At 45.5% G+C, this 20,712-nt stretch overlaps 1 protein-coding gene across 5 annotated transcripts in view; it reads left to right on the top strand.

Moving 5' to 3' along the window:
- Positions 1–19,670, top strand: part of TSPAN16 (tetraspanin 16) — a 37,111-nt gene extending 17,441 nt beyond the window's left edge. For 2 of the 5 annotated variants that reach the window (XM_081176992.1, XM_081176990.1), the window contains exons 2-8: positions 5,833–5,899; positions 6,650–6,856; positions 10,114–10,188; positions 12,342–12,449; positions 14,125–14,262; positions 15,751–15,834; positions 18,116–19,670. In XM_081176992.1, coding sequence (XP_081033118.1) covers positions 5,843–5,899; positions 6,650–6,856; positions 10,114–10,188; positions 12,342–12,449; positions 14,125–14,262; positions 15,751–15,834; positions 18,116–18,172 — 726 coding nt within the window. In that variant the 5' untranslated portion in view covers positions 5,833–5,842 and the 3' untranslated portion in view covers positions 18,173–19,670. Of the gene's footprint in view, positions 1–5,351; positions 5,377–5,775; positions 5,900–6,649; positions 6,857–10,113; positions 10,189–12,341; positions 12,450–14,124; positions 14,263–15,750; positions 15,835–18,115 lie in introns of those variants that run through there. The other 3 variants (XM_081176991.1, XM_081176989.1, XM_081176993.1) reach the window with 3 other exon arrangements.
- The last annotated feature ends 1,042 nt before the right edge of the window (positions 19,671–20,712 follow it).

The following is a 20,712-nucleotide window of genomic DNA, read 5'->3' as shown; positions in this document are numbered from 1 at the left end:
TTTTTAAAACTCACCCTTTACAGGGTAGGCACTCCAGCTTAGTTCTTATTTCGTTGCTCTGGATCGTCTGCAAGGGGGGGTGTGGGGACTTCCTTTTAGCACACCCCCCGGTCGTCTCAAATTCAAAAGGTAAAAGTTTTAAAGTTCAGTTCCAAATTACTCACGGGTTCTTTTTTCAGTCCGAATTTCAAGGAAGGAAGTCAGCGCTCTCCGGTTATGGCTCGCGGCTTCGCTCAGCGGCGGTAGCGGTCGACTCTCAGTGCCACGCCGTCCCCTGTATCCCCTCCGTAGCCTTTAAAAAGGCTCATTGCGAATCAGGGGGGGCGCTTAAGGCACCCGCCGAGTCTTCAGTCCGCAGGCTTCCGCGCCTGCGGTTTTTAAGGGTCCCCGTGTCGCCGGCACGGCAAAGACCCATCCACCGTTGAGCCGATTCCCTCCGGAGCTCGGAGGGAATCCGCCATTTCCCGATCGCGCCAACCCGGAAGTCCGGCACCTCCATGTTTAAGAGCTGTATGATAAGACAAAAGTCAGTAGGAGTTGCCAATGAATTTTAGTGAAATAGCTTCATGGACACTGTGATTCAAGGCACAGTAACCAGTCTGCCCAATCCTACAACTAATCAGATCTCTGGTTGACATGGACAGTTATCACATGGAGTTATACCTCTGCTTTCCTTTACCTAAGAATGGGGGTCCCATCAGAAGCTGGTTAATAAAGGCAAGGCAGCAGGGGAAGACTGTAAAACTGAACAGATATGCGGTATGTCAGTGTTTCTTGACATCAGTAACTGGCCTCCGGAACAGTTTAAGGTGCTTGTGAGATTGCCAACTCTCAAGTAGAGTTACCAGCTTCTTTCCCAGCCCCTGTAGATGTGCCTTTAATAGTAGCTTTATCTTCAGATATTAACAGGTGATAATGTTCACCACATTGCTTTGTTAAATTTGACCTGCTGATTTCTGCAGCTCAAACAAGTAGAAGTGAGGGGTGCAAATCAAGCAGCCCTACTTTGAAGTTCTCAAGGTCTTTTCCTTTCTCAGAGTCCTGGTCTAACTTGGGGAATCAATTCAGTAGTTGGGGTGCTTTAGGTTAAGCCTGGCTGGCTCAGGGCAGAGATTGAACTAGCAGTTTCACAGAGACATGCCCTCTCTTTATTCAACTAGATGGGATCAGGCTTGAGAACTTGCTGTCCAGAATTATTCTTCAGTCAGAGTTTGGTTAATGTTTGCTTGCTGCATACTAAGACTTCAGTCAATGATTGTGTAGCCCAGTCAACCGTTGCAGCTTTAGACTTCTAGCTACAAAGCTAAAGTTGGTGATTAGTCAGCATAAAAGTTCTAAACAGAACTCAGCAGGGACATGTCATAAGGAACTGAGGATTATATGCACATGAACCCCAAAACAAGCTTTGTCCCCCTTTTATCATATATCTTCATAACTGGCAGACTCTCCCTATTGAGATCCACAACCATTCTCAGCAATGAAAATAATTGGTTTTGCACACCTGGATGCACATGGCATTTTACAAATAGGTAACTGGGAGTGTGCAAGCCAAACTAAGGTTTGGGCCGCTCCATATCCTACTCCTCTTACAGGAGAGAGTCCTCTACAGATGACAAAGAATTGTGCTTGGCCCAGTGCTTTGTTTAGTTACAAGATACCATCAAGCACAGCATCTCATGTCTACTATAGCCTGGATATGTATACATGGATAAGGAACTGGATTGTGCACCCCACAATAAGCTTTGGGCCAGAATTCTCTGGCTATGGCAATATGCAATGGGCCAAAGCTTTTGTAGGGGGACAGTTCCTTTTTAAGTTTTCCAATGGAGCTGTGCTCCAAGCTCTTACAAAGATAACAAACTAGGAACTAGGAACTATAATCTTGTCCCATAGATTCTATTAGGTTCATATGAGCCAACTTCTAGAGGCCAAGGGGTCTTCAGCCCCTCCAAAAATATTTGAGGGTGCTGCCTCCCCCCAAAGTTGATGGGCATTGCCATTCACCAGCCACCACTGAAAAGCACCCAGTGGTCCAGCAGGGAGGGCTATGAATGATGGCATAGCTGCGATGGGCCAGTGAAGGACACTTCTAAACCACTGGGCCCTCAGCTAGTGCCCAGTCTGGTCCTGACCGGATTGCATGCCTTATCACTGAGTCATCCCATATAGACCCAATATAACAAGGAGCAGATAATGTAATTCTCTCAGTAGCAGTTTCAAGGGTTGACATTTGTGTGGGTTTAGTGAGGTGTTTTAAGAGTCCATCAAGGGGATGCAAGTTAGGGGAATGTTAAGTCAGGGGAAGGGAAGGCTGGGTCAGAGTCTGTGGGAATACTTCATATGCAGGCCAAGAAACCAAAGTTGGAGAAGCTCTGGCCGAAATGCAGCCCCCTAAGCCTGCCTGTCTTGCCCAGGGACTCCCCACATCATGCTCCCATACCAGCCGGACACACTCTTCCCAGGCCACACCCCACTGACCCTGATTCACACCTTCCTGTTGTGTTGTGGCTATTTTGAAATATTTTTAGATGTTTGTGGTGCCTATAAATGCTCTTAAAACCTTTTAAAATATGTTTGAATTTTGTCTTTCGTTGCATTGTTTTTTCCACTTTGCTGTTTGCTGCCCTGGGCTCCTTTGGGAGCGTGGGCAGATTAGAAATGTAATTAATAAAATGCTATAAAATAATGCATAGTTCCATTCCAAGAGACCCTGCAGAGAACCCTGGGAAAGGATGCTTCCTTTGTCAGGCACCCGGTTGAGGCTTTTGCTTCCTGGTCTGCAGGATGCATCAAGCATGCTCAGCAGCGAAGGCTCAAGGTGGAGATTCCTCTGAGAAACCAAAGCCAGGCACTTCCGAGAAAAGAACAGTTGCTGCTGTGCTGCTAAGCAACAGCTTCGGCTTGTCTTCGGCAACAAGGAAAACAAGGACCCAAGCCGAGCAACAAAAGGACGCTGGCAAAATGGCCCAGCAAAGCAGCAAATGCAGTTGTTGCCAGCAGTCTGGTGGCAAGTTGTCCTCACCGCCCCCCCCCCCCTGGAGACCTCAATCCAGAACCAACACACTCCATGTCTGGATTTAGGTACAGCCACTGCAGCCTTGACTGAGGGGGTCTTACAACCATTCAGAAATCTTCCAAGGAAGATACGAGGACGAGGACGCTTGACACATGTGAGAGCTAGAACTTAGCTGTTTGCCTTGCTTTCAGAGTTGCTGTGCAATAAGGAGGCCAATACGTGATAACTAATCTGATGTGTGCAGACAGTTACACAGACACTTGGTATAATGTCCCTGGCTCTGAAATGGGTTGTAGCAGACTGGAAATCCCAGGGAAGGGATCCCAATTGAATACAGGAGTGGCAAGACATGGTCAAAAGGAAAAGGGAGGCCTTGACAAACTTACTGGGGAGTGGCTATAGCAGTGATGTCACTTGACCAACTTTTCAGTGACAAAAAGTAAAAAAGGTAAAGGACCCCTACATGGTTACATCCAGTCAAAGGCGACTATGGGGTTGCGGCGCTCATCTTGGTTTCAGGCTGAGGGAGCCAGCGTTTGCCCACAGACAGGTTTCTGGGTCATGTGGCCAGCATGACTAAACTGCTTCTGGTGCAACGGGACACCATGACAGAAACCAGAGCACACAGAAACACCATTTACCTTCCCACCGCAGTGCTACCTATTTATTTACTTGCACTGGTGTGCTTTCAAACTGCTAGGTTGGCAGGAGCTAGGACAGAGCAACAGGAGTTCACCCCATTGCGGGGATTTGAACCACCAACCTTCTGATGGGCAAGCCCAAGAGGCTCAGTGGTTTAGACCACAGCACCACCCGCATAGCCAGCTTTCTTGTTCCCACCACAGAGTGGCTGAAATCCTGTCTGACTGGTAACTCGGCACATCTGTCCTCTGTAATACAGTGGTACCTCGGGTTAAGTACTTAATATGTTCTGGAGGTCCGTTCTTAACCTGAAACTGTTCTTAACCTGAAGCACCACTTTAGCTAATGGGGCCTCCTGCTGCTACCACACCGCCAGAGCATGATTTCTGTTCTCATCCTGAAGCAAAGTTCTTAACCCGAGGTATTATTTCTGGGTTAGGGGAGTCTGTAACCTGAAGCGTATGTAACCCGAGGTACCACTGTATCTGCTACCAACTTTGCAGACTAAAACATAACTCATCATGATTGGGTCAGCCCCATGTGCTATGTGTCTTAGTTGTAGTCACAACATTGTGATATTGGAGACTCAGCAGTGTGTGTGTGTGTGTGTGTGTGTGTGTGTGTGTGTGTGTGTGTGTCCCCAAACAGCATTGCTTGCGGGTGTGGAAGGTTTGTTCCCATGTTCATTCCCATCGAGGGCCCTTCCTGCCACTTGTGTCTTTGCTCAGTGGATGATATGGTTGCAACTCTTTTTGCTGAGTGATTCAGACATATTTCCTCTATTTCTAACTGCTAGCAATATTCAATTTTGCCACCACTAATACTTTTATTTATCCTGCATCCGTCCTTCCCTGCAGGGGTGCCAACTTGAATAAAATATTGGGGGGGGGGCTAGGCAAGCCCTGCACCACATCATTGATTACATGATGTGGTGCACACACACTATTTGAATGGCAATGCCCATCAACTGGGGGGGGGAAATCCCCTCATATATTTTATGGGGGTCCCAAAGACCCCCTCAGCTCCTAGGAGTTGGCTCGTATGCTTCCCCTTGAACCTGAGCGTCAAGTTCAGATTTAATTATAATTGTCAAATTAGATTCAGAGAATTGCTTTGGAATACTGATTAGCATTACAAATGCCAAACTGTGGATCCCTCAAAATAAACTGCAGATTCACAACTAGCGGGTGCTCAGCTAAGCAGCTGCCTCTGAAAATTCTTCATGAGCAGAACACCACAGGGCTGGCTGATGCTTCACCCTGCTAGTTTTTTAAATTTTATTTTAAGTAACCATGTGGCAAAATAAAAGAAACGTTAAATGTTGGGTCCTCTCTTGGCCATCATGCCAATGGCAAATATCAGGTGAGGCCTATGCAGCAGATTGGAACTCCGATGCAATTTCAATATGAAGCAATTGCAGTGACAATCTCAGATCTGGTCAACGGCTAAGCATGGGATTTGCTTATTCTCTTAGCTTCATCCCTGTCAGCATCCTGAAAGAATTGCCTTAGAAGGTACCTGCAATTAACCCAGCAAGCACATGTATGGGCCGCTAGCCTAGTGGTGGGCAGCTTAGCAGCTTAGGGACTCAACCTTTTCCCCACTGCACTCCTGGAGAAGAAAGGGTCAAAGTGGGCAGATAGGAAGGAAAACCAATGCTCAAGAGGATGAGCCCACTGTTGTTTCTCACCTCACTCCAAATTTCATACAGTAGAAGGGTAAAGATGGGGAATGGTTGCTTGATTTGCAAGCAAGCAATGGAAGATGTTGGGTTGGGGTCAGGGGTGCTAATTTGAATAAAATAGGGGGACAGGTAAGCCCCACCCTGCACAATCGATCACATGCCACAGCTCACGCACACCATTTGAATGGCAATGCCATTTGAATGGCAATCAACTTTAGGGCCCCCCGGCTCAGTCAAATATTTTATGGTGGGGGGAAGGAATCTCAGCTCCTAGGAGGTGGCTCCTATGGTGGGGGTGGGATGAGTAGTTAACCTTCCAACACCTATTCCTGTCCAAAACAAGCTGCCAATAGAAGTAGCTGCTGCTGACCTAGCCAAAGCCAGCGTTAAATACCTGTGCAAATGTCAGCTCTTCTGTGGTCTCTTCACCTAGATGACAAACTCAGGACTGGTCAATGGCTAAGCAATGGCTTCATCTCTGCTGCTACAGGTGCAGAAAGATGGTTTGCTTCTCCCTTCTGAAGGTGATGATGTTTGTACTCAACGGCATAATATTTGTGAGTATGCAAGGGGGATGGTGAGTATGCAAGGTGGATGGGATGCGGGTGGCGCTGTGGGTTAAATCACAGGGCCTAGGGCTTGCCGATCAGAAGGTCAGCGGTTCAAATCCCCGCGACGGGGTGAGCTCCTGTTGCTCAGTCCCTGCTCCTGCCAACCTAGCAGTTCGAAAGCACGTCAAAGTGCAAGTAGATAAATAGGTACTGCTCCAGCGGGAAGGTAAACGGTGCTTCTGTGCGCTGCTCTGGTTCGCCAGAAGTGGCTTAGTCATGCTGGCTACATGACCCGGAAGCTGTATGCCGGCTCCCTCAGCCAATAAAATGAGATGAGTGCCGCAACCCCAGAGTCGGCCACGACTGGACCTAATGGTCAGGGGTCCCTTTACCTTTAAATGTTGCACCCCCTCAACTGGACACAAAGGCCAGGAGAAAAAGGCAAACTGTCTGGGAAACATAGGTGGGAAAATTTGCCTGGGAGAATTGGCAAGGGGGGAAATGGTCAACCCCTCTGTGCTACCTGCAGATCTTTTCCTGCAGATACCCCAAGCCCTGTATTTACTGGCATACATGTGATTAGGAACATGTATTAACATGTTAACATCCTCAAAAGTGGATGTTAAGAGTTAAGGAAGCTGGAAACCTCTCTATATGTATAAAAGCTAGCGGAATGACAGAGTTCACTGCAGAATGACAGCGTCCCAGATGAGAAATGGCACTTTCTTACCTCTGTTCTCTCCCTTGCCTGTCCAGCTGGGGGGCCTGGCTTTACTGGGCATCGGCATCTGGGTGAAGGTGGATGGCGGTTCCTTTGCAAAGGTCCTGGGAGCTGCAACTCCACAGTTAATGCAGCTGATCAACGTGGGCTACCTGCTAATTGCCGTTGGCACCTTCCTTCTTCTCATGGGCTTCATGGGATGCTGGGGGGCCGTGAAGGAAAGCAAATGCCTGTTGCTTGTGGTAAGTCAAATAAAACCTCAGAATTAAAAAGTAAAAGTAGAAAAGAAATGGATGTTGCCCTCCCACACAAACCTAATTTTTGCCCAGCGTGCAACATGATAGCCAAAGCTGGTAATGTTTGCTGTTGTGCACTTCCAGGGATTTTTTTAAAAAAAGGTGTACACTTACAGGTACAGAAATACCTGCATGCGTGCATGCCCAGAACAGAGAAATTCTCCTGGAGGTTGGGGAAGGAGTGATTGAAGGAAGGGCCTAAAAAACACAGCCCAGGTATATTCTGTTAAGCTTCACTTGTTGGTAGAGATGGCATCGCAGAATAGCAATTAATATCCATGGCTTAAAAAAACTAGAAATGTGCAAAGGTGGAAGGAACTTGTCACAGAAAAACCTGATCTTTATGACTCGTTTGTGATATAAGGCTCCCCTTTCAGAAGCACCTTTAAACTTTCAGTTCTATTGAGAATGAGTGAAATCTGACCTTTTCCATAGGTGCACATAGACTCTTTTGAAAGGCTATTGCAGAGAAAGAAGAGCTTAGGATCTGCCACATTTGGCTCCCAGGAGAGCTGAACTAATTAGATTTAACCAATGTTAACAAGACTCCCTTGGCCAGGTGGGCGGTGAACCTACTTCCTTTGAAGTTTGAATTCACTGAACATATTCATAATTGGTACAAAGGCCTCTCCAATCTAAGTTCTTTATAAAAGATCATAATATATAACCACCAGAGTTTTAAAACTTCAGAGGTAAAGGGTCAGGCATAATTTATAGGTGACTTAATGGGCAACTGCAGATGTTATGCTAAACCATAGTTTAACATTTCGAGAATAAGCTGTCTTGGGTTTATGTGCCCCCATCCCCATCCCAGCGCAGCCACAAGCAGGAGCCTGGAAGCTGGTGAAAACGAAGGCAACGTTTTTCTTCCCCCAGACAAATTGTAGTACATCTTTGTTTAAAACGAGCCAGCTTAAAACCATAAGATTCTGAACCTGGCTTGTTTCTACAGAGCTAAGATTAACCATAGTTTAGAAGCTGGGTTAAACCACAGAGCCTAGGACTTGCTGATCAGAAGGTTGGTGGTTCTAATCCCCACAATGGGGTGAGCTCCCATTGCTCGGTCCCTGCTCCTGCCAACCTAACATTTCAAAAGCACGTCAAAGTGCAAGTAGATAAATAGGTAACGCTCCGGCGGGAAGGTAATCAGCGTTTCTGTGTGCTACTCTGGTCCGCCAGAAGCGGCTTAGTCATGCTGGCCACAGGACCTGGAAGCTGTACGCCGGCTCCCTTGGCCAATAAAGCGAGATGAGTGCCGCAACCCCAGAGTCGGTCACGACTGGACCTAATGGTCAAGGGTCCCTTTACCCTTTACCTTTATAGAAGCTGGGTAGCATTCTAAACTGTGTTTTTTTCAAATTCAGTGGTGAAAACTTATTTTTTTCCCCAAATATTTTTTAAGTGTTTTCCAAAATTTTTAGACAAACAAACATACATCTTAATTGTACTTGATCCAATCTTAGTAACATTGTTAAGTGACTTCCTCAAATCCCCCTGGCTGAATTTCAGTGTATATCATTGTAACAGTTTCCCAAAACCTATTTTCTCATAAAATTAACTTAATCACTTAACCTCTTACTTTGTTTTCATTTTAAATTTAAACATATTATTCTCTGAAATTACATAATTAAATCCTAAGCCTATCTGGAATTTGCAAGTTTTTCCAATTAAGCTATCTTAGCATATTTAACTAAATAGTCTTTAAATTTCATCCATTCCTCCTGGTACTCCTCCTCCTTCTGGTCGCAGACTCTTCCAGTCAGGTCAGCTAGCTCTGAAAAGTCCATCATCTTCATCTGCCATTCCTCCACTGTCGGGACTTCTTGTGATTTCCAATTCTTAGCTAACAAAATTCTAGCTGCAGTTGTGGGAAAACTTCTGATCTCTTTGTTGTGCTTGTGGCACAGGGTGTGGAAGGCCAAATTTCACTACAGCTTGCTCTCGTGCTAAACAGTGGGTAGTTGACAGCAACTAATCTAAATTTCACCTTTGTATAGTTGGCTAGTTTTACACACACTCAAATGCACCCCTTTATCTTCCACCCAGAGAAGTAACCGGTATCATCAGAGTTCAAAGACACATTCCAGTCAGGCAAAGACACTTGACGATGTGAAATAGGACCAGTGAGGGATGTGGCAGAGGAGGTGTAGCCTGAGAAGAGTCCCGAGGGCCAAATAAAGAAGTTGGGAGAGCTGCATTTGGCTCCTAGACCTGAGGTTCCCCACCTCTGTACTAAACAATGGTCTGCTAATATCTGTACTGGGGACTGGTGCTTTTAAACCTATCAAATTATCTGGGGTTAGATGTTAGTAGTGATGTGCCCAGGTTTGCCCTGTTATGTACTGAGTTGAATAGGATCCAAATGCAGCAGTCTGATTGGTCCTAGAACAATAGGATTCACAATGCAGCAGTCTGATTGGTCCTAGAACAATAGGATTCACAATGCAGCAGTCTGATTGGTCCTAGAACAATAGGATTCACAATGCAGCAGTCTGATTGGTCCTAGAACAATAGGATTCACAATGCAGCAGTCTGATTGGTCCTAGAACAATGCAGCAGTATGATTGGTCTGCAGGAACCACCCAATCCAGCTCCAGGTGGAAGTGAATCCGCATCCTGATTGGCCTACAGGAGAATCCAGGAATTAGCCCATTGTGTAAATAATGTATATAAAGCAGATATTATGGGGGAACTTTCATTCCTTACCACTATGAGCTGAATAAAGAGCATGAAATCCACACTCGTCTCTGAGTATATTTCAGCCCATTACCTCAAATTGCATTGATGACTTTAAAAACAGCATGAAAGTAGAATGGAAATATTTGGGCTACGACAAATGTTACCATAAAACTTGGTTTACATCAGAGGAAGAAAGGCACCACGAGAACAAACCTTTTCAAAGGTTTTCTAACCTGAAATTCTAGGCCCTTATATGCTGCTGTCTTGAATGTCTTCAGGTGAAGAGAATGGGCAGCCGTTCCACTTTGAGTCCCCCAAGTTCCGAGTAATACTCAACTAAATTTTATTCACAGTTCTTGCTCAACTTCATTATATTCATTAATTTCAACGAGTCTCCTCTGAGTTAAGCTTCATTGAATAGCACCCTCCTGTTTGCCACCTCAGGTGATCTCTCCCCTGACATTTATGAGCTCTCTCTTTTTTTGCTGACTGTGGATTCCTCCTCCCTTTCCCTCTGTTTCCAGTTCTTTGTGGTCATACTGATTCTCTTCATAGCAGAAGTGGCCGGTGCTATCGTGGTGCTGCTCTTCTCTTCTGTGGTAAGTCAGTGCTAGCGTCTGGAGTTTGTGGCTTCTGCAATTCGAATTTTGCAGCAAAAGGATCCCTGACTAGAAGCAGAATCTGTGTTGTTTACCGACAGGAGGCAACACAACACCACCTCTTAATTCTCAGATTGTTTCTGGATTAAGGTGTCCCACTAGCCTATGAAAAATGCCTGGGGGGTGGGCAGCACCAGATTTAGGGTGATGTGGGCAGTTCCCCCGCACAGGGCATATAAGAGTATGCAAAACTATGATATAGTGGACGAGAGCATGCACAGTATGAAAAGGGAGAGGGGGAAGGGTGCCAAATTTTATCCTTGCTCAGCACACCATATTATGAAAGCCTGCCCCTGGAAAGGAGGAGGGTTAGCACCCCCTTAGCATAAGCAACAAAGAGTGGCACTTAGTAGCCAGCAGAAGCTAAATAATAATAATAATAAATTTTATTTATACCCCGCCCTCCCCAGCCAGAGCCAGGCTCAGGGTGGCTAATGTTGTGACGTGGGGTTTGTGATTTCAGCTCTCTTGATATAACATGCTGGAGACAGTTCTCTAGTAACACTTCTTTATTAAAGCAACAAGACTAAAGACTGGGGAGAGGAAAGCTACATTTATAGGGACAGGGAACTAGCAAGAAAGGATACATTTTGGAGGAAACAATATCAGGCAATCACAGTCCTGCCTTTTGGAGGGAACCAATAAGACAGAGGATCCAAATACAGCAGCTTAAATGAACCAATAGTAGCTGTACCCTCTGGAACCAAAAGGCAGTTACTTTACCCTAATGCGAATACAGACAATAATAATACAGATATAAAATCCTTTGACTCAATACACAACAGCTAACACCAATAAAATCACAGTAAAAGTATAATAGGGGGGAAAGAGAGGGGGGAGAGAAAAGGGGGGGAACCAATTTAAAATACAGGTTAAAATGCAATTTAAAATGCAGCCTCATTTTAAAGTACAGTGGTTCCTCGGGATGCGAACAGGATCCATTCCGAAGCCCTGTTCACATCCCGAATGGAACACAAGACGCGATGGCGCGTCTGTGCGTGCACTGGTCGCGTTTTGCCGCTTCTGAGCATGTGCGTGGCGGCATTTTGAGCGTCTGCGCATGCGCGAGCGGCGAAACCCGGAAGTAACGCGCTCCATTACTTCCGGGTTGCCACGGAGCACAACTCGAACGCGCTCAACCCGAAGCACATTCAACTCGAGGTATGACTGTAGCTGATAAATCAAGACCATAAGGGGAGGGAAACATAAGGGTCAGACCGAGTCCAAACCAAAGGCCAGGCAGAACATCTCTGTCTTGCAGGCCCTGCGGAAAGATGTCAAGTCACGCAGGGCCCTAGTCTCTTGTGACAGAGTGTTCCACCACATCGGGGCCAGTGATTAAAAGGCCCTGGCCCTAGTTGAGACCAATCTAACTTCCTTGAGGCTCGGGACCTTCAAAGTGTTGTTATTTGTGGACCTTAAGGTCCTCCACGGGACATACCAGGAGAGGGTATTAGAAGGGCTAGTGTGTTTTCTTGTGGACTGAAGTTCCATAAGGTGGGCACCAAAACAAAAATGTCTTTGCTCCATGCTCAAATGATGCTACAGCAAATGATGAAATGCAGAGCAATGTCTCTCACTTGTTGCCAACATTTAAATAGTCCTTCCTGAAAAAGAAAGGTCTTGTCAACCTTTCCCCATGTCTCCTCTTTTTTGGGAGTGCTGTCAGTTCCTCAACTCTGTGCATGAGCCACTCATCTTTTCCTGTGGTTCCTGACTTCCTGCTGTCTCCCCAGTCCTTTAGCCTCTCTTCTTCTGGACCTCCTCCCCACTTAGTTTCCTAGCTGTCAGCCTCCAAGCACGCCCTATATTTGTGTTCCCTCCTGCTACAGCACTCTTCTTGGCTGGGCACTATTTTCTTCAGCCAAATTGATCTTTCTATTCCAAAAGCTGTGTTTACCCCCAACATTCTCTTTCATTATATCCGCTGCTTTCAGCATGTTTGTGAACATTCAATGACTTCCATAGCTCATCCAGTGTCAGAGAAGGACAGGTTTTAACCTGTTGTATAAAACATGAGTGCAAGGAAGTCCTGGTTTTATGGTTTTTTATGGAAGTTATGATTTTCTTACTCACCTGTCTCCTGGTTGCAGGCAGATATATTTGTTGAGCACTTGCAAAATTGGGCCCTGAAGACTTTAAAAGAGGACTACGGCAAGCAAGAGGACATCACAGGCATTTGGGCAACAACAATGAAAGAGGTGAGTGAAGTTTGTTGTTGTGGGCACCCATCTATCTCGGGATAAATCCTAATTTCTGGTGTTGTAAGACGGAGGTTTTGAAAGAGCCTCCAAATGCTTTTTGAAATGATTTGAAGTGTGCCTTGAGCTTTGTGGACGCCGTAAAACTCAGTCAAGTGATTTATTGCTTGACTGGTTATAAACGCATCACAGTAGCACTATTTACAATCATTATAGCAACAGCTGTAATGGCATACTTAAGTTTCAGTCCCTCTTTCTGTTTTGAACAGCAAGACATAGGCAGACACCGTCTATAGGTAGTCATGATGCAGCAGTCTGCAGACAGCATCTGTTGGTCAGTCGCCTGCAAAAATCAAAAACGAAAGTTCTTTTATCGGCACTTCCAGCTGAAGCTGCGCATGCCTGGAGTACCACTCCCACTTACATATGACTGTTCTGGAATCTTCTCCCTGTTTCTGGATGAATGACTCCCTAACAGATAGTCCTTAACTGGTCTCCTTCTGATTTTTGTGGCAGTTCAACAGCTGGTGTAACCAGTTTTGTGATTGAAGGAAGGTGAACACGTGTGCTTTTTTGAATTTTATTTTTTACAGAGAACTTCTTTCTTGATGCTTCCTGTACTGCAACACTAAGGCTGTGTTCACAACACCTCCAATTACTGTGCACTCACTCGTGTTTCCAGTGCTGGCTTTTAAAGCCACGTCCACAGGATGTTGCCCAAAATGCTGACGTACCTTGTACAGTGGTACCTCAGGTTAAGTACTTAATTCATTCTGGAGGTCCTTACTTAACCTGAAACTGTTCTTAACCTGAAGCACCACTTTAGCTAATGGGGCCTCCTGCAGCTGCCACACCGCCGGAGCCCGATTTCTGTTCTCATCCTGAAGCAAAGTTCTTAACCTGAAGCACTATTTCTTGGTTAGCGGAGTCTGTAACCTGAAGCAGATATAACCTGAAGCAGATGTAACCCGAGGTACCACTGTACTTTGATTAAGATACTGCTGCTTGATGTGTTGTTTCTCAAGCCAGCTTCACAAAGATTGGAGTCCTTAAGTCATTCCTAATTCAAATAGCCAAGGTGTGCACACCTTTGCAATGGATAAAGGCATTCCTGCCTTGACAGCATCCCCTGATGTGAACACAGACAGAAATAAATTGAAGCTGTGCTTTTGTGAAGAGCTGGGGGGTGGCAGAGCTGTGAAACATGGTGTGGGGGACAATTTCATGGCACTTTAAGGCAGTAATGAAAGTACACCTTAAGCCAGGCACCCCCCAAACTCGGCCCTCCAGATGTTTTGGGACTACAACTCCCATCATCCCTAGCTAACAGGACCAGTGGTCAGGGATGATGGGAATTGTAGTCCCAAAACATCTGGAGGGCTGAGTTTGGGGATGCCTGCCTTAAGCCAACAGAGCAGGAAGCTGCTCTGCACAACTGCTCTCCTTAGATCAGTTTGCCCTCCTGATGTTGTACGACTCCAGCTCCCATCATCCCTGACCTTTGGCCATGCTGACAGGGGCCAATGGGACTTGTAGTCCACATCTGGGTGGCCACCCCATTGTGTGTCCCTGCCCAAGAATTTCTTTTTTGTTCAACAGCTGCTTCCCAATCTCAAATGTGCATGTGATATAAAACGGCTACTATAAAACAAGATGATCGTTTCTCTGTTTGTAGCTGAAATGCTGTGGATTCAACAACTACGCTGATTTCAACAATTCCTACTTCTATCAAACACACACTGAGAAATACCCCTCCTTTTGCTGCTCAGACGACAAAGAGTGCCAGGAATCCGAAGTAGACCACGACAAACAGGTAACTTGGCTTCCCAGAGATCACAGACTCCATGTATTTGTGTTATTGTGTGTCATGGGCTCACAAGGAGCTTAAAGCAAATTCAGCCCTATCAATCTTTGTGGCAGGGAAAAACAACTGGCAAGCCAGAACCTTCTGGGTCAGCTGCGACTAAACTGGAAAGTAAGAAATGATAGTAGGAGTTCTCTTCTGTCAATAGAGAAGATCAGAGGCCAAAGTAGTTTTTTGATCTGGCTGAAGTTGGAATCATCCATGTGTTACAATGGGGGAGAAGAGTGTGGAGGCTGCTTACATGTTTCTGAATGGTGCTGATAGTGCTGCTAACCAATGAACTGGTTTATTTGTAGCAATGAGTTCCAGAGGTTATTATGATCTGGCAGTATTCAGAATGGATAGTCAACATAATTGCAAAAACACAACATCTCCCACCAACCACGGGTGCAGTTACAGACACACTGAAGAGATATTTATTCCCCAGGTGAGCAAGGGAGGCAAAGTCAGGGCAGCCCAAGAAAGAGACTGGCTTCTATGGTGTCTGTACCAATATGCCAACATATATTAACCAATTTAAAAAAACATACAAACTTCGTATAATCCTCCAATTTAACCCACAAAGCAATACAGTGGTGCCTCGCAAGACGAAATTAATTCGTTCCACGAGTTTTTTCGTCTAGTGAATTTTTCGTCTTGCGAAGCACGGTGTCGGAAAAGTTTTGGAAAAGCTTAAAAAATCACCAAAAACCTCAAAAAAGGCTACCACACCGCGTTCTATGAGTTGCTCCTCGAAGTCAAGTCGCAACTGTATTAACAGTGTTAAGAAAAAGGAAACAAACTTGCAAAAAACGCAAGATGTTTTCGTCTTGCGAAGCAAGCCCATAGGGAAATTTGTCTTGCGAAGCAGCTCAAAAACCGCAAAACCCTTTCGTCTAGCGAGTTTTTCGTCTTGCGAGGCATTCGTCTTGCGGGGCACCACTGTATTTTATGTTCCAGAGCTCCCAAACGTGGTGCCTTTAAAGACATGTAATAATTCTTTTTATAAAAATGAATTTCTTATTGTTAGAAAAATAGTTAACAATATAATTTATATCTTTTCCCCCAAATTGTTTTCATTGAATTTCAGAATATTAACAAAGACAAAAAAGGAAAGCAAGTTTCTTAGGCATACCAAAACTAAAGTAAATCAAATTCATTAGAATCTATCAGCTCATCCAAAAAAAACCACAACTCTTTTCTACCAGACAAATAATAATACACTTTACCATTAACATTGCAGCCTTTTAGAAGGCTCTGTCTTTTGCTGTTATGCCCTATTCTTCTTATTAAGAAAAATCCATGAAGTTACATCTGCTGGCAACCTGATCCAAGAACTGGTGTGTCTATAGCATTACTAAAAGTCAAGATATGTAAGCTTAAGATGGAAGTATCAGTGGTAGTGAGCATATTTCTGAAGCAGTCTCTTTTGCATCATGTATTTATGTCTCCTTCCAGGGCTGCCTGAATGAATTCCAGGTGTTCCTGAGCCGCAATGGGAAAATTGTTGGAGGGGTGGCTCTAGCTATTGGCGTCCTTGAGGTAAGCTCACACATATATGGCTTGATCACCCAGGTGCTTCCAGAATGTCACCATTTTGCATACCAGACATTAGGTTTGTGCAGTTTAAAGCGGATTAAAGGACACTGTTGTACAAGTCCACAAAACAAGAGCTTTTTGTGGTTTTCTAAAGTGCCAGGTAAATGCCTTGAAAAGGGTAGGATGAACAAATGATTAAAGGGAAGATCATAGAATCATAGAATCATAGAGTTGGAAGAGACCACAAGGGCCATCGAGTCCAACCCCCTGCCAAGCAGGAAACAACCCCATTAGTAAATCAGGATGAATGCTCGTTGGCATAAAACCACCCCATAAAGAAACCGGAACAAATGTTCAATAAAGATCAGACATAGTCCAATGGGACTATGTTTCTCTAGTCCAGGGCTAGGCAACCTAAGCCATTCACCTTCTCAATCCAGCCCGTGGACAGTCTGGGAATCAGTGTGTTTTTACATGAGTAGAATGTGTGCTTTTATTAAAAATGCACCTCTGGGTTATTTGTGGGGCATAGGAATTCATTCATTTATATTTTTTTCCAAAACGTAGTCTGGCCCCCCACAAGATCTGAGGGACAGTGGATTGGCCCCCTGCTGAAAAAGTTTGCTGACCCCTGAGCTAGTAGCTCCAATATACCATCTTGCCTAGGGGCTCCTAAGGGGTTGGTGCATTTCAGCAAGGTCCCTGACAGTGCTTTTTTTTCTAGGAAAAAAAGCCCATGCAAGGCACTGGTGGATGGACATGGGGGCAAGGGGAGCGGTCCATCCCGCGTGCCATTCCGGGGGGTGCCATCACATGAATAGAATGTGTGCTTTTATTTAAAACGCATCTCTGGGTTATTTGTGGGGCATAGGAATTCGTTCATCCCCCCCCAAAAAAAATATAGTCCAGCCCACCACATGGTCTGAGGGACAGTGGACCGGCCCACAGCTTAAAAAAGGTTGCTGACCCCTGATCTAGTCCCTAGAGTACTACACTGCTTGATAGTGAGCCACTGCACTGCTAGCATTCAAGGCCCTAAATGGTTTGGGACCTCAGTACCTCCCCCAATATCAACCACCTTGGACTGACTGTAGATTGGTGGTGCTGCCATTAGGAGTTGCCCGGTTGGCAGAGACCTGGGGCAAGGCCTTCTAGGTGGTGGCCCTCTGTTTTTAGTATGCCCTCTCTAGTGAGGTGCATCAGTCTTCTTCACTACAGTGGTACCTTGGTTCTCAAATGCCTTGGATCTCAAATGCCTTGGTTCTCAAATGCCAAAAACCTGGAAGTAAGTGTTCCGGTTTTCAATTGCTTTTTGGAAGCTGAATATCTGATGCAGTTGTCAGCTATTGTTTCCGGGGTACCTGCCCCAATCAGAAGCTGCGCCTTCATTTTCAAACATTTCGGAAGTCAAACATACTTCCGGAATGGATTAAGTTTAGCGCTTTTGTTTTTGCTATTTATTTTGCATTTTTGTTTTTGAGGCTTTTTTCAGTTAATTTGTTTTTGTGACTGTGTGGAACCCAGTTCAGCTACTGATTGATAGATTTTGTGACTGCAGAAATGGATAAAAGCCCCCCATCCAAACAATGACTATCATCAGTACAGGTAAGGAAAAAATAATAATTTTAAATTTTATCATCTACAATACTGTCTTATTTCTTTTATAGTACAGTACATTGATTATTGCTTTCATTATATGGATCAATGGTCTCGTTAGATAGTAAAATTCATTTTAGGAGTTGTTTTTAAAAGTCTGTAACGGTTTAATCCATTTTGCATTACTTTCTATGGAAAAGCGTGCCTTGGTTTTGGAGCACTTTGGTTTTGGAACGGACTTCCGGAACGGATTAAGTTTGAGAACCAAGGTACCACTGTACTAACATTTAGGAGAACTTTAAAACCACTCCTGTTTGCCCAGACATTTGATGGTTGAAAGTTATGTCCATGGCAACCCCGAAATTATTAGTTTGAAAGGAGGTGATTGCTTTTAGGAGTTTTAAACTATTTTTAGGAGTTTTAACTGTATTGTTCTAGTACTGACAAGTTTGCTGCCTTGGGCTCTTCTGTGAGAAGGTGCAGGATGTGTATATAAACAGTATCACTTCCATGTGAACTTTGTGCAGTCTATTACCTCCTCCTGCTGTAACCCAGTTCCCAACTGATGTGTTTGCAGGAAATGCTAGTGTCGTGATGAGATAGTAAAAATGGCCAACAGCATTGTTCCATGTCTCTCAGGAGGGTCCTGAGTGTAAAATGCTCCCTCACCTGTCCTTTTGCCTTCTAGCTGGCTGCCCTGGCTGTCTCCTTGATCCTGTACTGTCAGATTGGTACATACGCCTGAAGCAAAACTGGCTACCTACCGCACAGCTCTGGCTCCAGCTCTCGGCTTCTGCACCAGCCATGAAAGAGACATCGCAAGCATCCTTATTCAAAGAGCAGATGCGGCAATCACTTTTACTGGATCAAAAGAGCGACATGATCCTCATCCTCATCCATAATTATTAGCTACTAATCCATCACTAATCATTAAACCCTAGTTTAACAGTACTTGCTTAAAAAAACCCCTGAAAAAATATGTAAACCTATTGTTTTGTGCTTCCTTTGCCTTACATAGTGGGGAATCCAGGGTAGCCTTTATATCAGGGGTTGGGAACGTCCAGCTTGTGGGCTAAATATGGCCTCCCAGGCCTCTCCATCTCACCCTTGGGACTCTCTCAGGCCAGCTCTATTCTGCACCCCCCCCCCCCTGAATTCTTTTGCCTGGCTGGAATCTGTCCCTCAACATAATAATGCCTCTCATTTGTGAGGCTATAATTTGGGCAGACGTCTCATTTTTAAGGTCCTTTGGCTCTGGTGTAATAGAGAATGAAAATTTTATTATACTTTGTAAAATGGATATCTCGCTTGATTGTGGAAAACCTCAAGCCTGCATTCTTGCTTTCTGATTTGCGATGTAGGCTGAATAGTGTTTTCATCTGTACAGGCCTGCTGTCGTATATGGGGGTGATCAGGTGTGCAGTTTTAGTGCAGGGGAGATTTAAACTATACAGTGGTACCTCGGGTTACAGACGCTTCAGGTTACATACGCTTCAGGTTACAGGCTCCACTAGCCCAGAAATAGTACTTCAGGTTAAGAACTTTGCTTCAGGATGAGAACAGAAATGGTGCGGTGGTTGTGCAGCAGGAGGCCCCATTAGCTAAAGTGGTACCTCAGGTTAAGAACAGTTTCAGGTTAAGAACAGACCTCCAGAACGAATTAAGTTCTTAACCTGAGGTACCACTGTGTGCAGTAATGGGACCTTAAATCAGGGGTGGACCAACTTTGATGGCCCTGAGGACCACATGAGGACGAGCCAGTGAGTTGGGGGCCACATATGCATGCAAACACACACATACATATAATCCCGCCCCCCAGCAACTGTTTTATGAACACACACGCGCACTAGCTTCAGCATGTTCATCAGCTAGGTGGGGAGAAGACATATGAAGAGATTGCTGAGATCTCTTCTCACCATAGCTGTCAACCGTCCCTTATTTGGTGGGAAACTCCCTTATCCCAGCGCCATGTCCTGCTGCTGTCCCTTATTGATGATGTCCCTTAAATTTCCCAGGTTTCAAAGGAAGCAGCTCCTCTCCCTCCCTTCCTGCCGGCCAGGGAGGAGGGAGGCTCCAACTGTGTTGCTTGGCTGCGTTGCTCACCCAATAAGGAGTCTAAGAACGACTGGGGGGTGGAGCTTGCATGCCTTGTGCCGATCAAATTGGCTGCGTTGCCTGGGGACTCGCCTTTGCTCAGCGCTTCCCAGTGGAGAGGTGACAGTGGTTTTCCTTGCTGCATCCCCTTTGCCGGGTTGCTGCGCTTGAGGCTTCATTTGGCTGCTAGCTGGGCTTTCTGCCTTTGGCTCGGAGGGGCTCAGAAGTTTAACATACCTGTGCCCGGAAAATCCCTTATTTTGGCTGCTGATCCCTTATTTTCGAGGCTGCTGGTCCCTTATTTTCAAATCTGTAAGTTGATAGCTATGCTTCTCACGCGTCTCTGCAGCCCAGTTGTTTGGTCCTGGACAGAGCTGAGAAGTACACCACTCGACAATGCTCCTCTTTGATCACTCGTAGCCGAGTGAGATTGCCTTCCATGAACACAGTTTTAACAGTGAGTCCGTAAGTGACTGTGGAGGCCAATTCTGGATCCACACATCCTTCCACAGTGGGGACATAGGTTTCCAGGCAGAAGTTGTTCACGGTGAGAGTTTGCCAAGCGTGCCTTCCTCTTAGCACGTTTCTCCCTTTCATCCTGAGTTCGAGCATTTTCAAAGCCCATGACACCTTTGGTAAAGGCTGTTCTTCAACTGGAGCGCTCGCTGCCCAATCAGCTGGGCAGTGGGGAGGGGCAAGGTAGGATCTCAGCAAATCGCTTGTTCGTCTTCTTCCCAGTCCCCAGCTGATCGGTACACACAAATGCCCTACTCTCAGATGTGCGGCAGGCTGAGGGGAGCAGGATGGTGATGGGAAAGATGGAAGGTACAAAGGGACAATCATCATCATGTGCCTTCCTCCCAACAGCTGAGGGATGCTGTCAGGAGTCCCAGTTTCCAACTTGATAACATAGCAAGCGTGGTTAACTAAAAAGGAAGATTTATTGCAAAAACGGAGTTCTCCAATTGGCTCTAACATGTCACCATTCTCATTAATCATGATGACCCTTCTGATAACTGCTTCCAGCGAGACCAGAAGCAACTGAACTTACATTTTGTACTTCTTTTCCTATCTTGGAGCCCTCCCATTCGCCGAGACCTCGGAGAGATGGGGTCAACTCCCTCCCCTTCCCCATTCGCTGAGAGGCTGTCTCTTAACTCTTTCCCACCTGTGTGTGCTTCCAGTGAGCTT

This window comes from Podarcis bocagei (genome assembly GCF_964188305.1).
Source record: "Podarcis bocagei genome assembly, chromosome: 17".
Taxonomy (NCBI): Eukaryota; Metazoa; Chordata; class Lepidosauria; order Squamata; family Lacertidae; genus Podarcis; species Podarcis bocagei.
Note: the sequence above shows the minus strand (reverse complement) of the source record. Positions and strands in the feature narration are given on the sequence as shown.